This window comes from Malaclemys terrapin, chromosome 1 (assembly GCF_027887155.1).
Source record: "Malaclemys terrapin pileata isolate rMalTer1 chromosome 1, rMalTer1.hap1, whole genome shotgun sequence".
NCBI lineage: Eukaryota > Metazoa > Chordata > Testudines > Emydidae > Malaclemys > Malaclemys terrapin.
The window spans coordinates 100,914,663-100,942,410 of NC_071505.1; the positions used below are offsets into that span (position 1 = coordinate 100,914,663).

Here is a 27,748-nt window from a genome sequence, read left to right on the forward strand (position 1 = left end):
GAGCTCAGAATTCCTGTATAAGACTCTTCCTTATCTATCCTCCAGATCCAGAATCCTAAGAAATGGTTGGTAGTTGTCATAGCAAAGTACAGGTCACATGTTACATACCTTGTCAACATGCCAATCAGAGCCCTGCCCACAGAAACAAACCCATTCACAACTGGACAGCTGCTGGAAAGAATTCACATCCACCAGTTGTTCAAAGTCAAGTAAAACTTTTGAACCCAATGCAAAGAATTGCTCGCCCAGGAGTCATAGCAAGCATGTCTCTGGCCATAATTTTACTATCGTAGAATCACAGGGTTAGAAGGGACTGCAAAGGTCATCACGGTAAAAATTTGCAAAGATCCAAAACTTTATTGCATCAGTCATTTCTTGACAGTGATCATCTGTAGCCAGTTATCTCCAATGGCTAGAATTGCAGGTGCCATGCATTGACTTCATCACGAGTGGGTTTTTCAAAATGCACTCGCAGAAATTTCTTCTGAGAATATGGAACCACACATCTGATACAATGCCAAGTTAGGCATCATACTGAGATCACATCCTAATGTCTCCTAATGAGCAGGTAAGTACAAACATGCTGAAAGCCAACCCAATTTTCACTGAATTTTCATTGCGCATACTCACTATGGAAGGAAGACTCGTAAGGCAGGAAACATACTTGGAAGACAAATTTCCAAAATTTCAGAATACAAATCCTTTTAGTTCACCTTGACACTACATCACAGTCATGTGTTTGAACAAAAACAAACAATCCCACATGTAAACATCATCCTATGAAATCGGATCAGTTGTCCATTGAGTGCAATATCCTGCCTATGGGAGTGGCCAGGTACCAGCTGCTTCAGAAGAAGGTACAAGAAACCACATACTAGGCAATTATGATACTCACAGGGGATGTCTCCTCCTATCTCTCATTAGAGGTTGGCTTATGATTGAGGCATGAATGTTTTTATCCCTTCCAAAACCAAGGAGAAACCAGAGGTCAAAGGTACTCCATGGCAATGGAAATAATGTCCTGGGCAGAGAAGAATCTGCTACCTTGCAAGACAGTTCGCATAAAGGATACAAAAGAAAAGGGAAAAGAAAGTTGAAAGGTTCCTAGTCCTCCACTGGCTCAAAAGGCACTTTTGACTTGCTAGTTAGCCAAGGAACACACCTACCTGAAGAGAAGACCAGTTCTCTTGAAGCAAAGACTCTTTCATCCAGACCAGCAACACCTACAGTTAACATCCTGGACATTGGAAGAGAAGTGTACTTCAGCATGGATTCTCCATTAACCTATGATGTATTTTGGTATCCAGCAGGATTTTCATTAATTGATTTGGTCAAATTTACATTTCTGATGAAAGAGGAAACAGAAAGCTCTTTGGGGCACTGACTACCTCTGTTTGTATAGTACCCAGCACAACAGGACCCTGACCTCTAGATGTTACCTCAATATAAATATTATAATAAAAATAATCATAAAAGTTCTGATTTGAGTCCTACAGCCAAGCACCATGCAAACATAGGAACCGGCCCTGGTGGTGTTCCATATGCAGGCACATCAGACGCCAAGATTAATCAATGACAGATTACACAAGCCTATAGCTGGCCTTTCTAGTTGCCATTACCTTGATAGGCAGGTTTTGGAATTAGTTCCTCTACCTATACAAGAACCAAATTGGTGCTCTTGTGAGGAGAAGGATTCTTATGGCTCCAGAAACCTCTCTATGTAAGGTAAGTTCCTCTTTCCTGGGAAATAGTTGTACCCCCATTTTATTCTAACCTTAACATTCCTAGCACTCTAAAGATGTATCTCAAGCATTTGGAGAATGCAGAGAATTGCTCACACCAATTGCATCCTGTTCATCTCATTTTATCCAAAATACCAAGGCCTCAGGGCGCCAAGGTTGCTGCAGGCAAGAGGTTAAAATCCTGCACCAATTGGCATGCTAGGCATCTGTGAGACTATTCACAGAAATGCCATGGGTCACTGAGGAAAAGTGTATGGGCCTCATCTAAGGAAGATTTGCAAAGTAAATTTCCATTGCTCTGCAGAGACAGCCTTTGATAGAAAAGTGCTACTGGGTTGGTTTCCACATAATACCTTGCTTTATTGGGTGGGGAGAGGCCTTCTGCAGCCCAACATCTCCCACAATACTGTTACATCCAGGCAGCTCCCCTTCACAGTGCAGTTTCTGGAGGCAATTTAAAGTTGCAGCACTGCTCATGCTAGCCACACCCCTTCTCCTGATTGCTGCCAGATCTTCTACCTTTGTGGTACCAGGTCAGTGGCAGTTCATTTTATTCCCATATCTTCCATTTTTCAACCATTTTTGAGCAGTGAGGAGCAATTTTCTGCTCTTCCAAGTCTCCTTCTGCTCAGGGTCTTAACAGCATGGTGCTTATAGCCATGCAGAGCCTCTGCTGCAGCACCTCCCTGCAGAGCTCCTCTGCCCCCTTTCAGGCATGGCAAAACAGCTGTGCAAGCATTAGGCAAAATCCAAACAGTGCTCTATACATAAGACAGCTTTTCCAGGCTTGGCAGAAAGTGAATTAGATCCAGCCTGTTCCCATCCAGCTGACCCCATCTCTTCTAGGCCATGGGCTCTGAATCAGATAAGGATGTTGGAGACCATACTTTTCCAAACAGCTGAAACTACAACACAGAAAAACACAAACCAGAGAGACAGAGCAGAGCAGGGAGAAATTCTAAAGATGAATTCAGCCAGCTAGCCCAGGTGGTAAGTCCTGGAGCGACACAGGACCGCAAAGGTAAGACTCTTGCAGTGCTGCCAATGGGTCTTAAATGCTTTCAGGAGAGAAGCAGGGCTCATATCCATCCTGCCCCCTCGTTCCCAATTCAAGTCAGAAAACTCAGGTAATGAAACCCCCATCTCCCACTGAGGGGGAGTGAGGCCCTGAGGGGGTTGACTTTGAAGGAGAAATTTCTAGAGAGCTCCAGGCTCCGCATAAAGGCAAGCTTCAAAAGGACTCACAATCAGCCACTCATGCCCACAAAATGTATCAGAAACCCACAAAAGAACAGAAAGGGAAAAAGCCAGTTCTGGCACTGAGCCAGAACCGGTTTTTGACTCCACCACAGTCTAGTCAGTCCTGCCAGTCAAGCACTGGCAACCCTGATTCAGGGGGAGGAACCTCGGGTAAGTGTGTAGATAAATTTTCAATTACAGGGTAGCACCCCCAAAGTAGCAGGACACACCTTTTGACTTATTAATTTACTCATGCTACAAGAGGTAGTTATACAACAAAGAGAGGTAGAGTTTCTATTTGCTTTTTATTTCCCTCTAGAGTTAGGCAGGAGGGCCACACGGAGCAATTTGTTTATGTACATACAGATGTCTCATGAATCCTTCTGAGACCACTCTGTGAAACTTTCATGTAGGTACTCTGCAATCCTCTGCTGAATGTTTCTAGGGAGGGGTGTCTTATTTCTTCCTATGTGGTAGAACACTTTCCCATGCCACTCAGCGATAATGTCAGCATGCACCATTGCAGTACACAGGCTAGCAGCATATGGGCCCATGTAGCTTAAGGACGCCAGCAGCAGCTGTGCTTTCTCTGTCTTTATTATCCTCATGAGCGAGAGGAGCTAAAATCACCGTCGCCTGTGGAAAAGAGTCCCAGTATTCGGTGCCACTGATCTATACTACTAGAATTATGCAACCAAGCAATTCCTTCCTCATTTCCCCAACCCCAGGCAGGCCATGCTCACCATAGCTGCTGCTGTGACTGGCGCCATGCACAAGTAATCCCAAGCAGAAGTGAGAATGTAGCGCTTTAAACTTTAGGGAAGCAAGGGAGTGAGTTTAGCATCTTAAGTTTTGCTTTCCATAGAGAATACACTGACAATGGTAACTGTTTGTTTTAGTTGCAGCTGCTGCCATTGTGGCCTTCAGGGTCTCCTCCCACTCACACCCACAGAACACCTGAGCCAGATAAGGAGAAAGAAGAGGATGCAGGATGACATGTTCCAGTAGATCCTGCAAGTCAGTGCTGCATCACACAGTGAGCACAGGGTCTGGAGGATGACCACTGCAGACAGCCTGGAGAAGGATTGAGTAGAGAGGAGAAAGGTGCAGGGAAAGGATAGGGAAATGCACCAGGACATAATGGGGCTTCTCAGACAGCAAACAAAGAGGCTGCACACTTCGGTAGACCTTCAGGTTCAACAATCCTGTGCTCACCTCCCTCTGCAGCCTACTGAGAATCAATATCAGGACCTCCATCCCCACTCCAACATTCCATATGGCATTAGTGGTTGCTGCACTAACCTTATTAACCCTGAGGGACATTAAAGACAGTAACAGCTTCACATACACTGACCTTTGAAAGCCACAGATCCTGTATGTGTAGCTGAAATGGACATGAATGTTCATTCCCCTTCATAAGTTCTGTTCTCTTAATTTATTAAGTTTTAATGTATTTGCTCTTAAATTGCCCAGGGGTATTTTTGCATAGATTTTGTTATAGAATAAAATTCTATAATTGGAACATAATTCATTTTTATTAGTCCACAATATATGCTGGCTGGTGCTCAACAGTTTTGACAGTGCCCACTTACCTGATACTGCATGGTGTCACACAATTCATAATATTCACAAGCAAAATTAACAGGTGCATTAACAATGTTACGTTCCTACATATACAGCAATCACCACACAATTCATACCAGGCTGCAAAAGAGCAGGGCCTGGTAGAGGACACTACAACAACTCTGTCTCACTATTAAAATGGTCTTTCAAAGCCTCCCTCAGCCTGCTAGCTCAGTCTTGAGCTCTTTTAATAGACTTGTATCTGCTCCACCTCCACCCTCTGCCTTGGCTGAAATTTCTCCTTTGCTTTCCAGAAATTATGCAGGCCACGCAGACAGCTGGGATATTTTTCTCATTGAGGTCCAATCTTGTGAGTAAACAGCACCCTTTCAAATGACCAAAGGCATATTCAACTGCCATTCGGCACCTGCTAAGCCAGTAGTTGAAGCATTCTTTGGTGCTGTTGAGGTGGCAGGTGTACAGCTTTCATGAGCGAGGGGAGCAAGGAATAGGTTGGGTCACCCAGGATCACTATCGGCATTTCAACATTGCCAGTGGTAATCCACCAGTCAGAAAAGAGAGTAACTTGAGCCAAAATAAGTTTGTAGTATAGACATGACCTCAGCCTCAAAGCAAATATCTTCCCTAAAAATCCTTCCCCAAGGCAATGATTCCCCTGTTGTCCTCCTTTCTTTGAAGATATGATCAGAGCGGAATTGGAGAAATCTGACAACGGTAAATTCATTAACAGACGGGACCTTAGACTCCACAAGCTGCAAGAATCAAAAAATGCTAATTATTGAAGTCCCAAAGGTTGATGCTGCAGTGGCAAGCCTTAGCTGAGGATATGGATATCCCTTCAAAAAGGGAATTCTTCCATAAATACCCAACAGACAGGAGAGTGGAAGCTCTCCTCAGAAAGAATTTCAAAGCTTCCTCGCCTATCCCCAGAATGCCCCTCGCTGTGACATGCTTTGCAAAAGCTAAAAGGTCCTTGATGGAAGACATTAGGGCCCTGAAGGACAGTGACCACCCTGGCTCCAGTGACATACTTAAGAAACTTTCCTTAGTAACAGCATTCGTGGCTGATGCCTCATTGGATGCAATGAGATTTTGTGCCAGAGCCAAGGCATCCAGCTCAGCAGCCATAAGGTACATATGGCTACAACCCTGGAAGGTAGATACCTTCCAAAATAGGGCAAACAGTGGACTCCAAAAAAGTCCCGTGCTCATCTCAGTTCACAGAATCTCTCCTCTTTGGAGAAAAGTAAGGTAAAATAGCAGCAGAAAATGCTGCAAAAATCTAAGCAGTCCCTTCCCGCACCACAGAGTGCTGTCAGAAGGGAGTACAAATCTGTTTTCAGGCAGAGACACTCCTTTTGTCCATCTTCCTCATAAAAGTAACAGAGAAAGGCCAGGAGATGTACCAATGGAAAGTTTTGGAACCGAGGCTTGGCTGGAAAGGCCTGAGGTGATTCTGCAGCTCACCAAACCACATTATGACAATAAGCGAATGTGCTTCTACACAGATCTGAATCTAGGAGGCAGAATCTTCCATTTCTCAGAGGAATGGTCCACACTGACCACAGACAAGTGGGCAAGGGAGATAGCGAGCCAGCGATACTCACTTGAGCTGCAAGCTCCATCCCATCCATTTTTCTTCCAGTCTCCCATCTCCAGCAACACTGCAAAGCATGAACTGGTCTGGAATGAGACCTCTGATCTCCTGGACTTGGGAGCAATAGAATGAGTTCCCTCAAAAGAAAGGTTCTCAAGGTTCCACTCCATCATCTTGATTATCCAGGAACCAATAGGGGAGTCAGAGCCATCCTCAACCTCAAAAGGTTCAATAAGTGGATGAAGAAAATGATATTTTAGATGGAGACCCTAGCCTCTACGGTGTCATTCCTGTCTCAAGGAGACCTCCTAACTTCAGGGGATTTGGCAGATGCTTATTTCCACATTTCCATATGACTATACCACTGCAGGCTCCTGAGATTTACTTGCGGTACAGATCATTACTAGTACAGTAACTCCTCTCTTAACGTTGTAGTTATGTTCCTGAAAAATGCAACTTTAAGTGAAACAATGTTAAATGAATCCAATTTTCCCATAAGATTTAATGTAAATGCGGGGGGTTAGGTTCCAAGGAAATTTTGGGGGGCAGACAAAAGGCAGTATATACTGTACAGTACTATGGTTGGGAAGTGCCCCGGCTTACCCCATACAGGAACAGCCCGCTGCAGACAAGGATGCTAGGAAGCACCTTTGCAGCAGCAGCAGCTTCCCCAGAGAAGAACAGGCTCGGACTTTGTTGGGAATGCTTGAGGCCCCTCTCCTCCTGTCCCCTCTCCACTCTAGGCCCACCTCTTCCCACCCCCACTCCACCTCCTCTCCGGAGCATGCCCCAACCCCTCCCCCCCCCCCTCCCAGAAAGTCCTAAGCGCCGGCAAACAGCTGTTTAGTGGCATTTAGGATTTTCTGGGAGGGCGGGGGAGGAGCGGAAACACAGTGCTTCCCCGCTCCTACCCCTTCCTCCCAGAAAGTCCTAAGTACGAAGTGCTGGGAGGGAGGGGGAGTAGCAGAGAAGCCCCACGTCTCCACTCCTTCCCCATCCTCCCAGAAAATCCTAAACGCCACTGAACAGCTGTTTGCCGGCGCTTAGGACTTTCTGGGAGGGAGGGGGAGGAGCAGAGACACGACGCTTCCCTGCTTCTCCCCCTCCCTCCCAGAAAGTCCTAAGTGCCTGGGAAGTGCTGGGAGGGAGGGGGAGGAGGCGAAGAAGTGGAACTTGTGCAATGCTCCCTTGTAAAGTCGCTGCTCTGCCACAGAAGCTTACAAGCAGGCAGCCAAACGCCGTTACAAGGGAGCATTGCACAACTTTAAACGAGCACATTCCCTAATTGAGCAGGGACATAACATTGAAATAATGTTAAGCAGGATGACGTTAAATGAGGAGTTACTGTACAAAACACTCCCATTTGGTCTCTCCTCAGCCCCCAGGTTCTTTACAAAGATGCTGGCAGTGACATTGACCAGACTCAGGTCATAAGGTATGCACCTACAACCCTTTCTGGGCAACATCCTGATCAGGGCCCTACCTCAAGCTGCAGCTCACAAAGACATGATTCAGAGTCTGGATCTCCTACAAGTGCATGGTTTTGTAATAAACATCAAGAAAAAAGTTTCTTGATTCCTTCGACAAGGATAACTCACCTGGGAGTGGACAAAAACATCTCAGTGGCAAAAATCTACCCATCATTTGACAGAGTCCAGAAGAGCCAAGATCTCATATCCGTACTGCACACATGCAACAGGCCAACCATAGCTCAGAATCTTCAGCTATTGAACCTCCTAATGTCATGCATAGAGATCACTTCATGGACAAGGCCACACCTCAGGTGTCACCATACTTTCAGAAGGAAGATATGAGATTTCCCCTCAGTGCTCATGATAGATCAGGTGCTCAATTCTCTAAGGTGGTGAACAGTCCCAGTAACCATCCTCAAGGGCCTCCCCATATCCCTTCACGATCCGGAAGGAGAGATGGTGGCTCACCATAGATATCATAGAATCATAGAACTGGAAGGGACTTTGAGAGGTCATTTAGTCCAGTCCCCTGCACTCATGGCAGGACGAAGTATTAGCTAAACCAGTGGTTCTCAAAGCTGGTCCGCCGCTTGTTCAGGGAAAGCCCCTGGTGGGCCAGGCCGGTTTGTTTACCTGCCGCGTCCGCAGATTCAGCCGATCGCGGCTCTCACGGGCCGCAGTTCGCCGCTCCAGGCCAATGGGGGCTACAGGAAGCGGCGCGGGCCGAGGGATATGCTGGCCACCCTTCCCGCAGCCCCCATTGGCCTGGAGCGGCGAACTGCGGCCAGTGGGAGCCGCAATCAGCCAAACCTGCAGATGCGGCAGGTAAACAAACCGGCCCAGCCCGCCAGAGGCTTTCCCTGAACAAGCGGTGGACCGGCTTTGAGAACCACTGATCTAGACCATTCCTGACAGCTGTTTGTCTAACCTGCTCTTAAAAATCTACAATGATGGAGATTCCACAACCTCCCTAGGGAATTTATTCCAGTGCTTAACCATCCTGACAGTTAGGAAGTTTTTCCTAATGTTCAACCTAAACCTCCCTTGCTGCAATTTAAGCCCGTTGCTTCTTGTCCTATCCTCAGAGGTTAAGAACAATAATTCTTCACCTTCCTCCTTGTAAAAACCTTTTATGTACTTGAAAACTGTGTCCCCTCTCAGTCTTCTCTTTTCCAGACTAAACAAACACAATTTTTTTCTATCTTCTTTCATAGGTCATGTTTTCTAGACCGTTAATCATCTTTTGTTGCTATTCTGTGGACTTTCTCCAATTTGTCCACATCTTTCCTGAAATATGGCGCCCAGAACTGGACACAATACTCCAGTTGAGACCTAATCAGCAGGAAGTAGAGCGGAAGAATTACTTCTCGTGTCTTGCTTACAACACGCCTGCTAATACACGCCACTTTTTTTGCAACAGCGTTACACTGTTCACTCATATTTATCTTGTGGTCCACTATGACCCCCAGATCCTTTTCCACAGTACTCCTTCCAAGGCAGTCATTTCCCATTTTGTATGTGTGCAACTGATTGTTCCTTCCTAAATGGAATACTTTGCATTTGTCCTTATTGAATTTCATCTTATTTACTTCAGACCATTTCTCCAGTTTGTCCAGATCATTTTGAATTTTAATCCTATCCTCCAAAGCACTTGCAACTCTTCCCAGCTTGGTATTGTCCACAAATTTTATAAGTGTATTCTCTATGCCATTATCTAAATCTTAGATAAAGATAATAAACAGAAACGGACCCAGAACTGATCCCTGCGGGACCCCCCTCCTTATGCCCTTCCAGCATGACTGAACAGCTGATAACTACTCCCTGGGAACGGTTTTCCAACCAGTTTTGCACTCACCTTATAGTAGCTCCATCTAGGTTGCATTTCCCTAGTTTGTTTATGATAAGGTCATGCGAGACAGTATCAAAAGCTTTAGTAAAGTCAAGATATACCATGTCTACGACTTCCCCGCATCCACAAGGCTTGTTACCCTGTCATCTCTCCTTCTGAAGCAAGCCCAGAAGATGACCTTTTCATGAGTTCCAGCAGTTCTTTTTTTTAAGACTGAAGCACTGCTTACAATGCTAACTTTATTGCAACATATTTAATATTAGCTAATATCCCTGTTAAAACATGGACATAGTCACTACAATTAATACCAGATAATAGAGTTGCCCTTACATATATATATATATACACACTCCATATTACAATCGCTGGTTGAAGGGAAGGGTATAGGAGAAGAAGAACGATAGTATTCTAAAACAAGCATTATTTGGCTAAACTCTTGTCACCTATATCCACTGTTTCTATTCCTACCAGATTCAACTAGACGTTAGAAGCTAATTGCCTTCCATGAGAATTATCATAGAAGAAATATCTGAAGTTGTTTTAGAAGCAGTCATCACACAATTATCTTAGCAGAGTAAGGACTACCACAGATCACTCTCAAAGGTACCTAAACTCTCATTCCATGTTCATTCTTCTCTGGTAAAATCTCAACCCCAGATTTACCTGTGTGATCCACAAATAGAAAATGAGGTTTTTCTTCAATGAAAAAAGAAATCCACTATGAATCTATTAAAAGAATTCATCCAAGGACCAAACCCAATCCAAAAACCATCATACAGAATTATGAACACCTCACTCTGACCACTAAGTAAAGAACTACAGGTAAGAGAAAAAGAACTAAAGAGAAAGCTTGGCTTCTCAAAAAGGAGCCCCCTTACCAAAGGAAACAGAGGCAAGAGTAGCCCGAGGAAGAGGTAAGCAGTCTTCAAGTAAGGTTGCCTATGGGCCTAAGTCTTTGTAGCACCTAATTGCTAGAAGTCAGACTTTGACCACCTTACTCACACTGATGAGTAGATAGTCATACAAATAACCCCACTGAAGTCAGGGAAAATAAGGCAGGCACAATCCAGCCCAAAGAGCACTTACACCTTTCTAAGCAACATAACTGCATGATTCAATGTACCTCAAAAATAGGACTGAATGAATTAGTCTAGATCAATTAATAATCCTCTTTCCCACCTGACAAAATTTCTTAGATCTTTCAGACTAAACATGAACTTTGAGAATGTTTAGATATTTGATCTGCCTCTTTTTTTTTTTTTCCCCAGAGGAAGATGCAGGAGATGGAAGTATCTCTTATCCTTACCAGCTCTTGCAAGTCTGGTAGGGAGGATGAGCAGGAGCATACTTTCTCCTCTTCCTTTAAGGAGTCAAGAATAATAGGCATACTTCCTCACTAGATCTCCTCTTGAGGAATGTTTGGTCTTTTTGTACCACCTCCAATAACTCTTCAGGAATGGGATGTGCAAACATTTCTGCGTCTTCTGCCCCCGTCCTGAATTGCAAAGCAGCTATAGGACTAACATGACCCAAAATATACTGCATTATTCTTCATGCTTTCACTTACATTTAGCTAACTCATTCAGCTGAAATTTGGCACAATGGAAACTCTCCACAGATTTTTACTCCAAAATCACAAATCTACAATAACCTAGTTGCTTTGTCCACTATCTGTATTTTTTTAAACCACACACACACACACACACACACACACACACACACACACACACTCACTTTGCTCCAGGTTTCAAACTTAGAAATCTGTAGTTTTATTCAGAACTGCCTATAGGGATGCTTTGGTAAACAACTGCTTTGGAGGATACATTTCTTTTCAAAAATTAGTGCATGCAAGTGTTCCACTTTTCGTTTACCAGATTTTCTTAGAGATCTTTATTACACAGTATTACATTAAAGCTCAGCAGGGAATTTTAGTTCACACCAGCAGGGTCTACATGAACCAATTAATGCACACCATGTCAGCAAGATTTAGAAATCACATTCCTGTACTTTGTATTACTGCTCTGTATAGACAAGCCCATAGACAGATGCTTTTAAGTGCAATATAATATATTAGACCATTTGGGGAGAAAACCAAATTTGCACTTCTTAAAAAGCTCCTGAGGAGAAGCATTAATGAAAAAACAACTCCTAAGTAATTACTGACTTATTGAAATATGTATAAAACTCTTCTTAGTGATGCTCTAATATTTAATTGTTAAATGCTTAGTATGTGATGAGACAGAAGAGTAAATTTTACTTTAAATAACCCCCTATATATTCTGTGCCAATTCTCTGCAGCTACAGTAGCTGCTGGTCCTGTAACTATGAAGTATCAATGTAAAAAGAGGCCGTATACATTCTAAAAATAATACAGTAGATCACTACTACTATAAGATGCCAATTTGTTTGCCCTTTCACCCCTAAAATAAGAGACTTGATTGTAGGTAGTCTTTAGCCAACAAACTTACATTTGTCTGAATATTTTGCATTATAATTTATGCTTCGTAAATAGAATATTTAGGATACAGACATGCTTCAAGTTTGATGGTTTGCTTTATTTTAGTTCCACAAGGAATTGTACTGAAAACCCAATAAATCTACCTGAGGTTGAGACCCCCGATAAAATTATGTCACAGAGGACTACATGCACTAGGCTGCACCCTGTGAATAACTAAACATTGCTCCAACATGCCAAGTTAATTCATTTTGGCACTAGGAGGGGGTGATTGTTTTGTTTCTTCCCCACACACCCCAAATATATATTGTGTAAAAATTATTCCCCACTTATGGAAAGTTACTTTTAGTTATGCTAGTCTACTGTTTGCTCTATTGCTAAATAAGTACATCTACCACAAATTGATAATACTGCTATATTCTTTCTTCATCTATTAAAATTGATCTAATTTATTTCCTCATCTATTGCTAGAACCCATCTGCCAGAACTTAGATGGCCAACTTTCATTTAGCTCCCAACATCCAAATGTGAGGGATTAATCCTGACATAGTCCCAACACAGACTAAATTTTGCACTTCTGCTAAAAAAGCATTCAGTGCTGTTAAAGACATTCTCCTAAATGATGTTTCTAACAATATAACTCACTATTATAAAGTAAGATTTCTGTCTGAACAACACAACAAGATATAGAATTTAAGTTTTTAATGTTAAGTATTTAAGTTTCTTGTTCAGAGAAAATTCTTGCTTTGTAACAGGATTTTGGAAATTAGAAACATAAAAAGATGCCCATAAAACGATACTGAAAAATTCCATTATTGCTCTTTGGCAGAGCCCAATTTAGCAGGAATGCAAAATTAAGAGTTAAGGAGCATGTGTTTGTCGTCATTTTTTAAGCCTCTTTTTCCTACAAATGTTGCTGTTCTCATTTATCATGTCACTCTTCTAGTCAGGCCTATGTCTATATTGCTTCCTCTTTAAGGAGATATAACTAACGTAATCACCAATATGCTTCTTCATTTATGGAATCCTTTTTCAAATTGGGATTTTGGTAAAAATTACCAATATGTATTAATATTATTTACACACACACACACACACACACACAAATAAAGTGTGTGTGTGCATGTGTGTGCACATGCATGTGTGAGAGAGAGAGACTGAATGCATAACACAAAAATATTATTATATTACATTCATACAATATATATTATAATATTATATAAAACAACCATACAACACCTTAATTTTTCTTTCACCAACAGATGTTTTAATACGTTGTCTGAGAGGTTTTGGAGAAGACCCAGTGGATTGTGCTGGAGATCTACATTTAAAAAAAAAAAAGGGGGGGGGGGATAAAGTTTTAACTAATTACACTTCAGCATTTTGTAACAAAAATTCCTAAGCTTAAGAGCTCCTCAGAAACAGGGAGAATGGAGGAATCCAAGCTTCTGTTCCTCTATCCTTTCTCCTGCCCCTCTCCCGCACGTCCCCACCCTGAAAAAAAAACACCCTGTGTGCATGTGAAGTACTGATGGGAAGTACAATAAAATTTCTGACTTAAGGTTTCAGCAACCAGCATATGCTGTTAGGATTTAAGTTTAACCACAAAGTTGTGATTCTGCAGGCACATCATTGTTACTTGTGGCATTGGCAGTGCTACAGGAAGTTTCTTCCCATGATTGTCTTCAAAGGCTTCTGGTCAGTCTCCATAGTAACTTCTGTCTGTCTGTCTCTGTCTCTCTCTCTCTCTCTCTCATCCACCCACACTTTGATGGAAGTTCTCACAGACAATGACACTTCTATTTTTCAGTTTGTGCATAGTTCATTTCCATTGACACAAGACTTGGATGCATACACAAGTGGTTTTGCTTCTTACAGTAACAAAATCTCTTCTTTGCTTGGAAATATACACCTAATGGTTACCTCTTTATTATCACTGTCAGCCAATGTGCCTGCTCTGACAAGTAGCGGTTTCATTTCAGCAGAGACGGAACCTTTCTAGGTGTTCCCCTGAAGATCTGAGTCTCTTTGAGATGCTTTTAGCTGTGCCAAGACTTCTGCAAGATGAGGTACAAATTTGGCAAGATGAATTGCCAACATTAGTAGCTTTTCTAGCTCAGTGAGTTCCTTCCACAATGCCTACAAAAAGTGGGTCTTCAGGATATTAGTAGCTTTGCAGACCACTATAGGAAGGTGTCATGGGGTGCGACTCACCACTCCAACGCCTCCTACTGGCTGTCGTGGGAATTAGCTGTTCTTGCCAGTGTACCCTCTTCTGATGGTGCCTCGCCTCCATCACTTCTGCTCTGACACCCACATCACTCCCAGTACTGTGGCATCCCCTTCAGTGACACAGCCCTCTGGCCAAGTTACATTCTGAGTTCCCCCCTTTTGGGAGCTCTGCAATATCTGTCCAGCCACTTTCCTCAGTGGCAACTGCAGTCCAGAGTTCCGTCATTTCCCCATGGGCAATTGGAGAGGAGGGGTCCCAGGTTTGCCCATTACTCCAGGTGCCAGACCAGGAACCCTGTAGATGGTAGCTTCTTGCTGCGTACCCTCCAACTCCTCTTTAGATCTCTCTGGGCCACTTCCCTGCGGCCCCAGCACGCTCTTTGCCCTTGCCTCAGGGACTCAGCCTGCAGATCCCTGCAGCCCGCCAGAAGCTGTCTTTAGCTCCCCAGGTCTCTGCCTGCAGTCCTGATCTGTCCAGAGTGCTTGCTGCCTTCAGCCTGCAAGGCAGCCAGTCTTCCTCCTCCCTTCTCAAGCTCCAGGGAGTGACTGAAGCTGCTCTGCAGCTCTTCTTATATGGGCCAGCCTGACCCCGACTGGCTGCTCCTTGCAGCCCATCCCTGATGGCTGCCTCCTGTGCAGCCTCCCAAGGGCTCTATTAACCCCTTAAAGCCCAGTGTGGGCCAGGCACCCCATCACAGAAGGACATTTGATGAGTAGGAGGCAACATGGAAGAAAGCACAGAAACAGTTATGGGAGAAGTAGACAAATGGAATGCCAAATCAACAATCCTGATGGAATGAAGGGGATGGGAGTAGCAACATAACTTTGACAATAGAAAACTGGGAGAAGCAAAGTTACGTAGGACCTTGAAGGCTTATCAATGAGGCAGGGAAGCCAGACAAGAAAGAATTGTGTACATTTTCTTAATAAATTATGGAAATATTTAGTCTACGTTCATTCCAAATTTACCCTAAAAAACACAGATAGTAGCCCTAACTGGAGCAGTCTCCTTATTTTGATATTATCTTCAATGCATTTTCTCCGGTGGCTAAAAAAGAAAAGCTGAAAATGCTATGGGAAACAGCAGGTAACCCTTTTCTGTCATCAATAAGACTTCACAATAATTACAACCACCCCTTATTTTTCTTAAGTATTTGCACTCCAAGAATATATACATACAAGAAATTGTTTCAATATAGTCGCCAGTGGAGAGCAGCAGGGATCCATATAATAAGGGAAGGATGAAACATCTTCTGTCAGATTTGCAGTATACACAGAAGAGACTGATTCAGTGAGAAAAATCTCACTTTGTCTGGAAAATTCTAAAATATTTTTGATGATTTATTGTTAATGTTGGTACTTTCAGTGCCAAAAGATACATAGATGCCAGAAACAAAACACTATCAAGATCAGATAAAGGAGATTGTAACCACTCCTTACCAGTACCTCTGTGGAAGGTTTTTTTCATTTTGAACTTCTTGCCAAGTTTAAGAATCAAAAGATAAAGCCCTGGAACCATCCAGTCTAACCATTTAAACTGAAAGCTCTGTCAAGGCCAACACAGAGCTATAGGGGAGGGATAAAGAGAAATGATCTGAATCTCTCAAAGTTTCATACATGAAACACGTTAATTTTCTCTTCCAACCTTGGCTCTAAAAATAAACACAGTTTTCTGGAAAGTGGTCAGATCCCAGACACAGCTGACCATAAAGTTTAAACAGATTTTTGGGACCTTTCAGTATAAAAAATAATGAAATCTCTTGACACAACAAATAAATTTGTTAAAATTCAGAAAATACTTAGAACCAAGTCATTTGATACTAAAATTGAGAATTTTAAATTAACAAATAAGATGGCAAACTATAGTAAGGTTTAATATTTCCTATGTTTCTACCAGTGACCAACCTGGATTGCAAATGTATTGGTAGTGTTCTAGATTAGTAGAATATGGTATTTTTGAGGAAAGTGATACATTTCACCACACAGGTAAAACATTTTTATAACATAAGAACTTAAGTATCGGGGGTAGCTGTGTTAGTCTGTATCTATAAAAACAACAAGGAGTCTGGTGGCACCTTAAAGACTAACAGATTTATTTGGTGAAGTGAGGTTTTTACCCACGAAAGCTTATGCCCAAATAAATCAGTTAGTCTTTAAGGTGCCACCAGACTCCTTGATGTTTTTATAAGAACTTACAAACAGTATTATACCCCAGAAGTGACTGTCTTTAGGTGGAGGATGAAGTGATCCCTTACCTATCACACAATGTTGAGAGTTTTATTGTTTGTAAAGCAATTGAGAACCTCAGAATAAAGGTGCTACAGAAGTACAAATTGTTAAGGGATTTTAGAATCTGGAGGGAGGAAAGGAAAAAAAGGAAATAAATGTGATTTCCAGTATTTTAGCAAAAAGAATCCCTCAGTTTGTGTAAAGTTTCTTACTTTTACTTAAAGTGACCGTTTAGTGTGGTAGATTCACTTCTTTGAGTAAGTTGCTAGTGTTAAAATTATGTTTTTTGAGCTATGAACACACTATTCTCAAATGAAGTGAAAGTGAAAATGAGATATACTGAGTAAACAACAAAAAATGGAAACTAAAAAGTTGACAGCAAAATTGACAATACATGTCTTAGTTTGCTACTAAGTAATTTGCTTTGTATAAGCAAGAACATTATTCTTGTTCTGCAGACCATTTATTACAAGGGTTTGTTTTATTTTATAGATTTACTAGTACTCACCTAAAGAGTGTTAAGACAGAGGTGATTCCAAATGGAGTTACATTTTCATCACCATATAATAGTTCTGCTTTGTTTTTGGTAGGAAGATTGGCAGCTTCTTCATCCAAAAGAGCTAGTAAGGCCATCACAGTTTCTCTGCCACAGTAGGCAGTGCCATGGTTTATGACATGTAATTTTGGCTGAAAGTAAATAGAAATTATTCCATCTAAATAAATATTAATAGGAGCATATAATAAGAAATGCTACAATACATCAAACCAATCAACAAGGAATCCATCTTCAACAGCAGCCAGGTGCTTCAGAAGAAGGTGCAACAAATCGCCCACAGACAATTATGGAATAACCTACGAAAGCAAATTTTCCTCCTAACCCCAGGCAATTAGTGATATTTAGCTAATTGCTAGATGGAAGCATGAGCTTAATAAGATACACAGATAAATATCGGAGTCTGGGCAATGAGACTGCACTACAGAAGTTAGGTTGGGAAGAAAATGAACAGTTCCCCATCACGTATTCTTGAGTGCTGTGGGCCACAAAGATACATTCTGGGACAGTCTAACACCAATCAGCCAACTCTTTTCACAGACCTGACCAGAAGTGTGTTAGGTACAACAGCCTCCAGATTGGCATAAAATAGATCCCTCAGGATTTTCCACAACAATGGAGAAGTTCTCAAAGAAAATAATCTACATCTGGAAATGCTCAATGCTGCTCTCAGCAGCAGAGATGTAGAACTTCATAACCACTGTGGTACTGCAAGAATTGCAGGGCTGATATAAAAAAAAATAGAAAGTTAAAAAAAAAGTAACAATCCTGTACAGAAGTTTAGGGTTTTTTTTTTAAATGTACAGTAGTAGATTTTTAAAACCACAGGGTTTCTTGTTTACATGTAAAAAACACACTGCAGTTTAAATTTATTCTAAAAGATAGGATAAGTAGCAACAGAATTTATAGAATCAGTTAACTAATCTTAAACAATCTCCTTGAATAAATCAAATTCTATTCTTCTATCTACCTGATTACATCAGTTAGTGTATCTATCTTTCAAGAAGTATAGCAATCTATATGTCAGACATTTACTATAAGTTAACAAAACTAGTAAACAGAAATAGCAACTACAGCTATGGTTGTCACCTAAAATTAAAACAGAATTGTCTATTTCAGTACCATTTAACTTCCCTAAAATTTTATTCTGAGCCAACTCAGCCATTACATTATCACATAATCACTTTTGTACAATATCATGTTGTGTCATGACACAACTGTTTTACTGTGAAAACTGCAAAAAAGAACAGTCTCGACTATAACTATGAACACAGACTAAAAAAAGCTCCACTACAAATTAAGGCATTCAGACTTAAATGGAAAAAGCAGCCACATGCAAGCATAATTTCTCTGATGCTTGTTAAAGCTATGCCATTGGCCCACTTCTTCCTGCCTCCAAAATAAATAGACTAGTCTCTCATGAATGACTTTCTGCTACTCCAGGTCCTATATTGATCAATCCAGGTCACAATAACCAAATTCTGGCCAGAATAGTAAACTTCTCAGAAAGTGATGAAAATTCCCATTAACCATTAATTCAGGCTTCACATAATTAAATTAAAGCAAAGCTTCCTCCCCTGTGGAATAATTATTTAGCTGAAGCCCAGGGATTCCCACAACATCGAGATATGGCAAAGAAAAATATTGCCAGGTTAAAAGTTTTGTATCTGTTTGCTGCAAGGCAACTGTTTTCAAGTGCATTTTATTCAGAAATGAATTAGACAGACAGCCTTCCTAGCAATACTATAGGGTTAAAGCACCAGTTGTGGCTCCATAGTTAAAATGAAGTTGAATTTTGCATTTAAAGAAGGGATTAACCTTGGTTAGGTACAAAAAATACAGCATACCCCCCCCCCCCAAAAATCACAGCACTTACTATGAATAAAAAACCTATTTTTCTGAGACTTTATGATGGAATCTATTAGTGAATCCTATAAGAAATATAGCACCCAGTGTCAGGCCTTTTTTGTCCAAAAAGATCTTCACAGAATACAGATGCTTCATGTCTCCCATACAGTTAAAAAACCACATTGAACTCATAAAAACATAGGCTATATTTGAATTTTTTCAAGAATCAATGGCTATTTTGCCCCTATTATTCTTAACTGTACATTTTTTCAGCAGACACTAAAGAATAATATTCTTCTACAAAGAGTTTCACCAAAAACTGCACTTTTTCAAAATTGCTGAATCTCTCAATGTTCTCAAAGGGACTGACATTACAGGCTGCCCTCAGTTGCCCATTTAGAGAAGGGCCTCTATTCCCCATTCTTCTCAATGGGCCCAAGTATTCCTCTTCATTTCCTCACAATATAGGGTGCCACCATCTTTGGCTTCTCTCCTGCAGGGAACAAGGGAAATGGTGGCCATGTTGATAGGGGACATCAACCTATGCCTTATGTTCCATTGAGAACAACGAGAGATGGCAGCCATTTTGAGATAACAGTTCTTTGAGAGTTTTTCTGAATAATAAGATTTCATGCAGAAGCCTCCGCTGGCAGAAAAACTTTCAGTTATGAAAAACAACAAGAGTGACTATTAATCCTAAATATTTATTTTCAAAAGCTACCTGTTGCACCAGATCTATTCCGAAGGTAGGATAGAGGAAGAGAATGTTCACATGCAGAGAATCAGTGGGTGGGAGAAGTAGGATGTGTTTATATGGAAAATATGGAGGACAGGAGTAAAGGGGAAACTGCACAGGGAAACGTAGAGTGGGGCAAGAAGTAGAAACTGGGGGGAACATGAAAAGAGAGGCAAATGCAATATAAACTCTAGCTGCTTGTGCTCCTTCAGAGTGGCACAAAGCAGCCACTCCATATTGGTCAATCTGGACACAAAAAGTTAAAACTGTAGAAAATTTAAGGTATCTCTTCAAATCATTAGGAATATCAAATGGTAGCATTCTGATGTTTTTAATTAAAATTTTATACATGAACACTAAACAAAGAAAATTCCTAGACAAAACTGAAATGAAGATGAAGTTAAGGTTGAGAGTACATATCAGTAATCTATGGTAAAATACATTACAGAGATGTTAGAGAGACAAAGTGGGTGACAAAGAAGAGGTATGTGTGCTCGAAAGCTTGTCTATCTCACCAACAGAAGTTGGTCCAATAAAAGATATTACCTCACGCACTTTGTCTCTCTAATATCTTGGGACCGACACGGCTATAACTACCTATTACTGCACTGAAGAGATCCCAAAACAAAGCATTATAAACCAGGAAAATTCAGAATTAATATTAAATTGAAAAGAAATCCAAACATTTTAAATTATGGAAATCACAGTTTCACCACCTAAGTAACCTGAACTCTGCACTGTAGCGATACCCCGCTTTTTTGGGGGGGAGAGAGAGAAATGGGGAGAGCAAGACAGAGAGAAAAATCTAATGAGTCTTTACAAGTCAATTTAAAAATCACCAATATAATCTGGAACCACAAATAGTAATCATAATCATAATTATTGCATGGTATCTACAGAGCAGAGTTATTGTTCTTTGGATATGCATTACTATATCTTAACATGTTTGGATTTAAATTTAACGTAGAGTGTTCGGCGTTTATATTGATTGATTTTGAGATAACTATGTCATCAATGTATTTTATCCTAAATTACTTATATGTACTTTCAGCCTTAACTGCATCTTAATATAAATTGTCATTTAAATTCCCCGATAAAATTAACTGTATTCATATTAGTAACAGATGAGTTATTTTACAAATATTTAATATTTTTACTAACTCTGTTATGAATGGGAACAATAAACTGCATTTAAAAAAAGCTATTTTAATAGGTTTATCATTTTAATGTACGAATTTTTTAGTTGAAGTAGAATGGCTTTTTGAAAGCCACACTGTAATCCTAAAGGACTTAGAAGAGTCTTTCAACAAATTTAAGTGTACTGTGCTACACAGGAAATGACACTATTCTGTATTATTGGAAAAAGATTATTCTGTATTTCAAGTTATTAAAAAAGACATTGGCCTTCTTGTAAAGCTATATAGTAGAACAAAAGGAGGCCCATTACCCGGGCTGGACTAATTCCAGTGGTGCTAGCAGTCACAGCTTCATGTTGAGAATTGATAATATTTTTAATCCTCAAATCCAAATCTTGTAAAACTTCCTCTGCTGCTCGACAGAATGGATCCCCACTGTTTCGGCCTTTTATCAAGTGCATCTTGATTGTTGATAGAATTCGCCCCCCTGCAATTCTGAAAATAGGCATAGAGTCATCCCCACATTAATCTTGGCAATGCTTTAATACACCTATTAGTTCTGAACACAGAGTCTTCACAGTTAATCAAAACTGTTCAGAGAACAGCTTTGATCTTTTAAATAAAACAGCAGTGTGCAATTAAATACTATCCTTTGACATAATAGTTTACTAAAATATTAAAGATTAGAAAAATCAAAAGGAAAAATAAAAAGGTAACCAATTCAACATTTGGAGTACGCTGATCTACAAGACAAAGAGGAACTATCTTGGCTGGAAAGAAAGTTCTGATAAAAGTATCTTCTGCAAATCCACATCTTTCTGTTTTACTCATAGATCATGAGCGTGTGACAAAGTTCTAGGAGAACTGAACCACTAAATAGTAAGGCATAATACTTCATTTGCAAATATATTTCTGTTTCACATAAGCCCTTCCAACAACCAGTCTGTTTTCAGTTTAACTAAAATATCAGATTGCCTAGTTGAGCACTGATATTTGTTATAAAGGTGTACAATTTCCCATTCCATAACAGAGCAGGAAAGATTCCTCCACAATCAGAGAGCACATACTGAAATACAAATTTGACTATGAATTATCCACACACTTTTGGCATAACAGATACTATTGTAACAGATGAGAGTATGTAATAGGGCTCAAGTTCAGCAGTTTTTAATAGAAAGACCAGAAAAGAAGGCATATATGTTCCCAATTATACAAACAAAAGTTTTGAACTCATGAAGAATGGAGGGCACTCCTGATTGTGCTAGAGAAGCTTTGAAGTAGGCATCATATCTTAAACAGTTTGCACAGCAACTAACACAATGGATTTGGGGCCCCTCAACAGTACCAAATTATTAAATACCAATAAAGGTTTAAACAGAATTTAAAATGAGTGGCAGAGATGTACAGAGAGCAAACAAAATGAGGCAGGCTACAATTATTACCAGTGCTCAGGTTTAAGGAAATAAATAACGTCAAAGAATCAGTTTTCCAATCCTCAGATACCATCCCACATCTTCATCACTTTTCAAATATGTTTGTGGTTTGGTAATTTTGTTTCCAATTCTCTTATCACCTCAGGATGCATGTCCTCCATGGCTACTGATTTGATTATGTTCAAAAGTTTTCCCCAAGTATTTCCTTACTCATTTTATAAAAATCAACTATTTATACTAAGTATTCATTATTTCAGAGACAATTTTTAAGAGAGGAATCCTGTAGTGTGGCAATTTTAGTCATTATTGTAATCCTCTGCATTCATTGATACGCCTATTTGTTTTCTAGTCCTTTTCTCTTCAGTATTGGGTACTCTCATCTTTTCCTTCAAGCCTTAATCAACTTATATTCCTGTTTAGTTTACTCTTTCCTTCCTCAACTTTACTATTTCCAGTAAAGGGTTATTTTTCCCCTCAGATCTTTGATTGGCTCAAAATAGAGCTGCCAGTTGGTAGTGATGTGAGGTTGGTGGGGGGAAGACTTAGTTTAAAAACCATTCCATATCAACAGGGAGCAGACAGGACCCAGTCTTTAAAAATATCTGTATAAGAATCTCACTCCTGGGTCTCATGCTCTCAGGAAAACACAGGGTAGAACTCCACAACTCAAAACTTTTGATCTTCTGATGCAGTGGTAGTGGCTAGCACATGAACACCAATACCTCAGCTTCCAGAACCTTCCAGTTGGCATTCTTCTTAATCAGACTCTGAAGGAGCTTTCTTCAGGGGTAGTTCTCACACTTGCTTTGGAAGCTACTCCAGCAGAGTTAATGGGCGGCTTCTCTGTCAGAGAGTTCTCTATTTTGACCTTGCCTTTAATCTGAGACTGACCAAAGTCTAAATTTAATTTGCTTTTCACAGTCTGATGCAACTTAAGAGTACTATTCTGGTCAGGTCCATAACTTCCTCCTTTCGTCTGCTCCCGACTTCTAAACTTTTGGACATATTTGTCAGCATGTTACATCATACTGATGAGAATTTTTTTAATCAGAGGATGGACTAACTACATCTCTCATTTTAGAGAAAGTTTCACATGCAAGTAAGCTTCTGATACATTGGACTCAGAATTCTGAAACACTGGGAAAAATTATTCTACAGAAAACTGTCAGGATTCAGGGCTATAGACTCCTGAAGTCCAAGAAAGTGTACAAATTGACAACACCCTCCAAAAAGGGTCTCAGATCCCTGACACACACTGTCCAAACAGTGTTCCTATGAGGAGTACCATTTCATTTGTGCATTCAATTTCAACAGGAGTTTACAAATTCCCTGGAAGTGCCTCCATCAAACGCAATTTAGCCTATTCAGGTTCACACCCAAAACAATAAAAAAGCTAAAGAGGCTGAGGGTGAAGGGAGGTGAAGGGCAGAAAGAGATGACTGAATATATATTCAGTCTTAGATAAGAGATGATTTGTTTATACTGCATGAAGGAATATGCCCAGGGACTTTGCTGTTTTGAACTAATCCGACTGATCAAGAGTCCTATAAATAAATTATAAACCCTAAAGAAGTTAACTTGAGTCTCCGATTGCTTCTGTCCTGCTACTCAGGCCCTACTTTGCCACCCAATCCTTAGTCTCAATTTTTGTAGAGGACAGATACTTATTCATTTTATCATAGTCAAAACTGTATTATATTTTACAATGAACTACAAGCTTTAAATCAAAATGAATAAAAGATCTGCTTCGTGGAAGTGTAGTGAGGCGGAGTGGTCTCCCACTGAGCCAAAGGGGGAGGAGCCACTCTTTGATTCCCTAGTGGGTGGAGCCAGGCCAGGCTTACCCCCATGACATAAGCTACATGGTGGGACAAGAAATGTAAAAGGCGAAGCCGTTAGCCCTGTGGAGTCTGAACCAGGGAAAGATATGTCTCCAGTCCCCTGCAGAACCCCGAAGCTGAACCTGCGCTGCACGAGACTGACCCAGGAGAAGAGCTTCCAGGACTGCCACTCGCCATATACCCCAAGGAGATGGAGGACTCCTGGACTATGGAGCCCCTCAGTCAGACTATGGTAGGAAGTAGCCCAGGGAAACCAGATGTTGGTCCAGTTTAACTGTTAGAACCCGAGTCAGTGTGTTGTGGTAGGATTCCCACTGACCCAGTGGCGGAACCCTCCGCCACTGATAGGGCCCCAGACTGGGACCTGGTGGAGTAGGGTGGGCCTGAGTCCTCCTACCTCCTGCCGCCAACCTCACCCCTGGGGTGGCAGCCTCCCCACCTTAGGCCAAGAGACCTGTGTTTGTCTGCCATCTGCCTGAGCCACGACATCAGGTGATAGACTGACTGTTTGTTCTACCCTGACCGAAGACCTGAGCCTCTAGACTGCTTATAGCTTTCCCCTGCCTGAGGACATGAGCTCCCTAAAACTGTTGGTTTGCTCTGCCCTGCCGCAGGGCCTGAGCCCTTAAGACTGTTTGCTCTGCCTGGCCTGAGAGGCTTAGACCATGATATTGCTTGGCCTTGCCCCCGCCACCAGGGCCCCTTATGTTCAATTTGTAATTCTCCGTTAGTGGGCGACATCCCAGTGATGCAGTGAGGTGAAGTGCCCTCCCACTGAGCCAGAGAGGGAAAGGGACAACTGCTAACCCACTACAAGAAGTTTAAGTATAATGCTTGGATGTAGCCAAAGGGAAACACCCATGTGGAGTCAGTCTGCCCACAAGTCAAGGGCTATCTTATTTTAGACAGGAGAGTATATTAAAAAAAAAAAAAAAAAAAATCTCCTAGACGGTGGTGAACCTTTGCTCCAAAAAACAGTCATATTTAAGCACAAAAAATGGAAAATTCCAAAGAAAAATGTCATCCAATGCAGTTAACAGGTAAGAGCAGAGCATTGCTGAAGAAAATTCTGTGTTTGAAGGATTTACACACTAGGAGTGCTAGCCAACTCTCTTGAAATTTCATGCCAAACTGCTTATTCCTTACAGTGTTTAATTGGCATCTCCAGAAGCAATGCTTACTGTCAATGAGAAATGTACTATGATTACAGTATTTATGGAATAGGCCTTACTACAGTTATCAACCTGAAGTACATAAGGTAGACAAACAGATGAAAGAACCATCTAAAGTTAGCAGTCTTTATTAGCTGGATTGAGTCCTCTAACTGCAAAAATCCTGAATTTATGTAAAAAAAAAAATATACATATTTCTCAAGCATTTAAATAAAGAATTTGGCTAATTCAAATGAACAGAATTCCAATATTTATGTGTATACCTTTATCACAGGTTTATTGATATTTTTAGTTCCCCACAAATGTTTACCTACTTTACGTGATCCTTGATTACTCCACAGTTTTTATTCGGAGGTGGGATGGGGGGGGGAGCAGTAAAATCACATTCGATACTACTTTTTTTCTTATCCTTAATTGACATGAGGTAGAGAATATTTGCTACTTATAGTAAAGTTCATTTAATCTCTCTTTCTGCCCATGTTCCTCCGTCCTTTCCAGGAAAAGAGTTCCAGTTCCCCATCAGATATACAAATTCTAGCTGGAGCAATGAAAGGAAAAGTTTATTCATTCTTCAACTAGAATTTATAAAAACAGGCCAAGGCATAAAGTGCTAATCTAATGTGTGTGCGGAGTACATTAAGACATTGTGCCATAATTTATTTCATTTTGAACCAGAGTACACTATAATAGAATACTCTACATTTTGAGATTTGGTTTTATTCAAGGCTGGAATACATTGCCCAAATGTTGATTTTACCTCAATAGTTATATTTCATGGATGATTTAAAATTTATTACAGAAGGGTCAAACTACCAAAACTGTTGACTTTAGAGAATATGGCCTCTACCCAGTCCATGGAGGGAAAGGTATTATTTTAACTACAATATTTACCCATATATAGATGGAGGTGGTTGATGAATAAGTTATTACAGTGGGAAACATGGTTAAGGGAATAGCGGCTTTTGCCCAAAATTACAATACACCCATCAAATATGACAAGGCCTGGGTTAAGGAAAACTAGTTTAACAAAACTGCACAAGTTATTTTTCACACTGAAAATGGATCTGGAATATTACCTCATAGTTTTTGTTAAAGGGCTACTGTAAATAGGATGACTAATATATTTTATAGAAAAGAATGTAAATTTAACTGAGGCTTCGGTGACTCAAATAGTCACACTAGAGTGAATGCATGCATTCATATATAAATACGGACAAATTCATGCTAACAGCCAGAGACCTCTTTACAGCAGCCCCTTCTCTTCTGGTTCAGTGGAGGGAGAGTAGGTCTTCTAACTGATCCATCAAAGACAGTTACTAGCTTCAGTCAGTAGTATGGGAAGTAAAATGAAAAAGAACCTGGAACTTCCCTTGAGATACAAACTTGTAGGGTAAAATTTTTTCCTAGTCTAGAGGTACGCTTGAGGCAAGGTGGGGAAGAAAAAACACTTATGTAAGAGAGCTGAGGTCAGGGGTCTAGTCACATGTTGCTTTGAAATTGGAGCTTGCTGTATAGCCAGGAGCTAAGGGTTGTGAGTCAATGTTGCGGGAGAAGGATAGTCTGAACTTTGGCTAAGGGACAGAAAGCTAGAATGGAGAATATGGAATGGTTAAAAAGTGCAGAAGAAACAAACAAACTATACATAATACGATGTAGTAGAAATTAGACCAAACTATAGTGTTTGTGAATTTGTATGGAAGAGGTTGCTGGTTAAGAAATGTAAGTTGAAATTTGAATGTCTATTTAAACAACAGTACATAAATAAATGTATTAACCCATCACATCGTCAATGACAGAAGAGCAATTCTACAATATCAAATACAAGGAAAAGTGAGTGCACGTAGGTATGCAGAAAGTGCAGAAGTATTTTGACATGTTGCTGGTAAAAAAGAACTAGGAAGTTGCTTCATATTTTGTAGTAAGAGAACAGTATATTTGTAAGTTGTCCTGTTTTTCCCGCAAGATTGCCCTGAGATTTTAAACACAGTCCTAGGTGAATATAGTCCTAAAATCCTGGACAGCTCACTGACCAAAGAAGACTTCACTCCGTACCACTACAAACCACTTGGAAGGCATGTTGCCGGTTCCCACACCCTCCACTCACTCCTGTCTCAGCCATACCATGCTCAGAAGACAGAAGAAGAGAGCATCTTAGACAGTTCAGGGAGCAATCAGACATAGGCTTTGCACCTGCTCTGCCCACTCAGTGCCTTCTCCTCACACCCCCAAAAAACCCTGCTGCTGACAGGCACACTTTTCCCCATGGTTTAGTGAAAACAAAAGGAAGATGAAAAGAGACAGAAGGAGGGGGAAAACAAAGAAAGGACAAGGAAACCGGAGAGAGATGTAAAAAGAAGCAGAAAGAGGTGGGATACAAATGGGGAAGACACAGAAAGGGTGTTTCACAGGCCAGGTCATGGGCAGCCAGACCTAGTAGGCAAAGGTAAAGTCTGTAGTCATGAGACAGGAGTCAAGAGTCAGCTGGGTCTGGATTCCGGGAGGTGAGGAACCACAAGTCAGATGTCAGGAGTCAAGCCAGCTCAGAATGCCAGGAGTTCAAGCTGGGGTAGCAGGAGAAGGTAGTAGGAACCACAAGGCACACAGTCTGGGGCAGGATGGAGCTCAGTTGT

The 27,748-nt window shown here is 40.9% G+C and overlaps 1 protein-coding gene across 5 annotated transcripts in view; it reads right to left on the reverse strand.

Annotated features, from left to right (window-relative positions):
* Positions 1 to 27,748, reverse strand: part of PARPBP (PARP1 binding protein) — a 108,715-nt gene that overhangs the window by 17,879 nt on the left and 63,088 nt on the right. For 3 of the 5 annotated variants that reach the window (XR_008445575.1, XM_054033294.1, XM_054033282.1), the window contains exons 7-10: positions 20,984 to 21,167; positions 16,908 to 17,086; positions 13,178 to 13,259; positions 6,173 to 6,229 (exon numbers count right to left, since the gene is read on the reverse strand). Coding sequence is in view for 4 of the 5 variants with exons in the window: in XM_054033294.1 (XP_053889269.1) it covers positions 6,173 to 6,229; positions 13,178 to 13,259; positions 16,908 to 17,086; positions 20,984 to 21,167 (502 nt within the window). In the remaining variant the exon portion in view is untranslated. The remainder of the gene's footprint in view (positions 1 to 6,172; positions 6,230 to 13,177; positions 13,260 to 16,907; positions 17,087 to 20,983; positions 21,168 to 27,748) is intronic. The other 2 variants (XM_054033302.1, XM_054033310.1) reach the window with 1 other exon arrangement.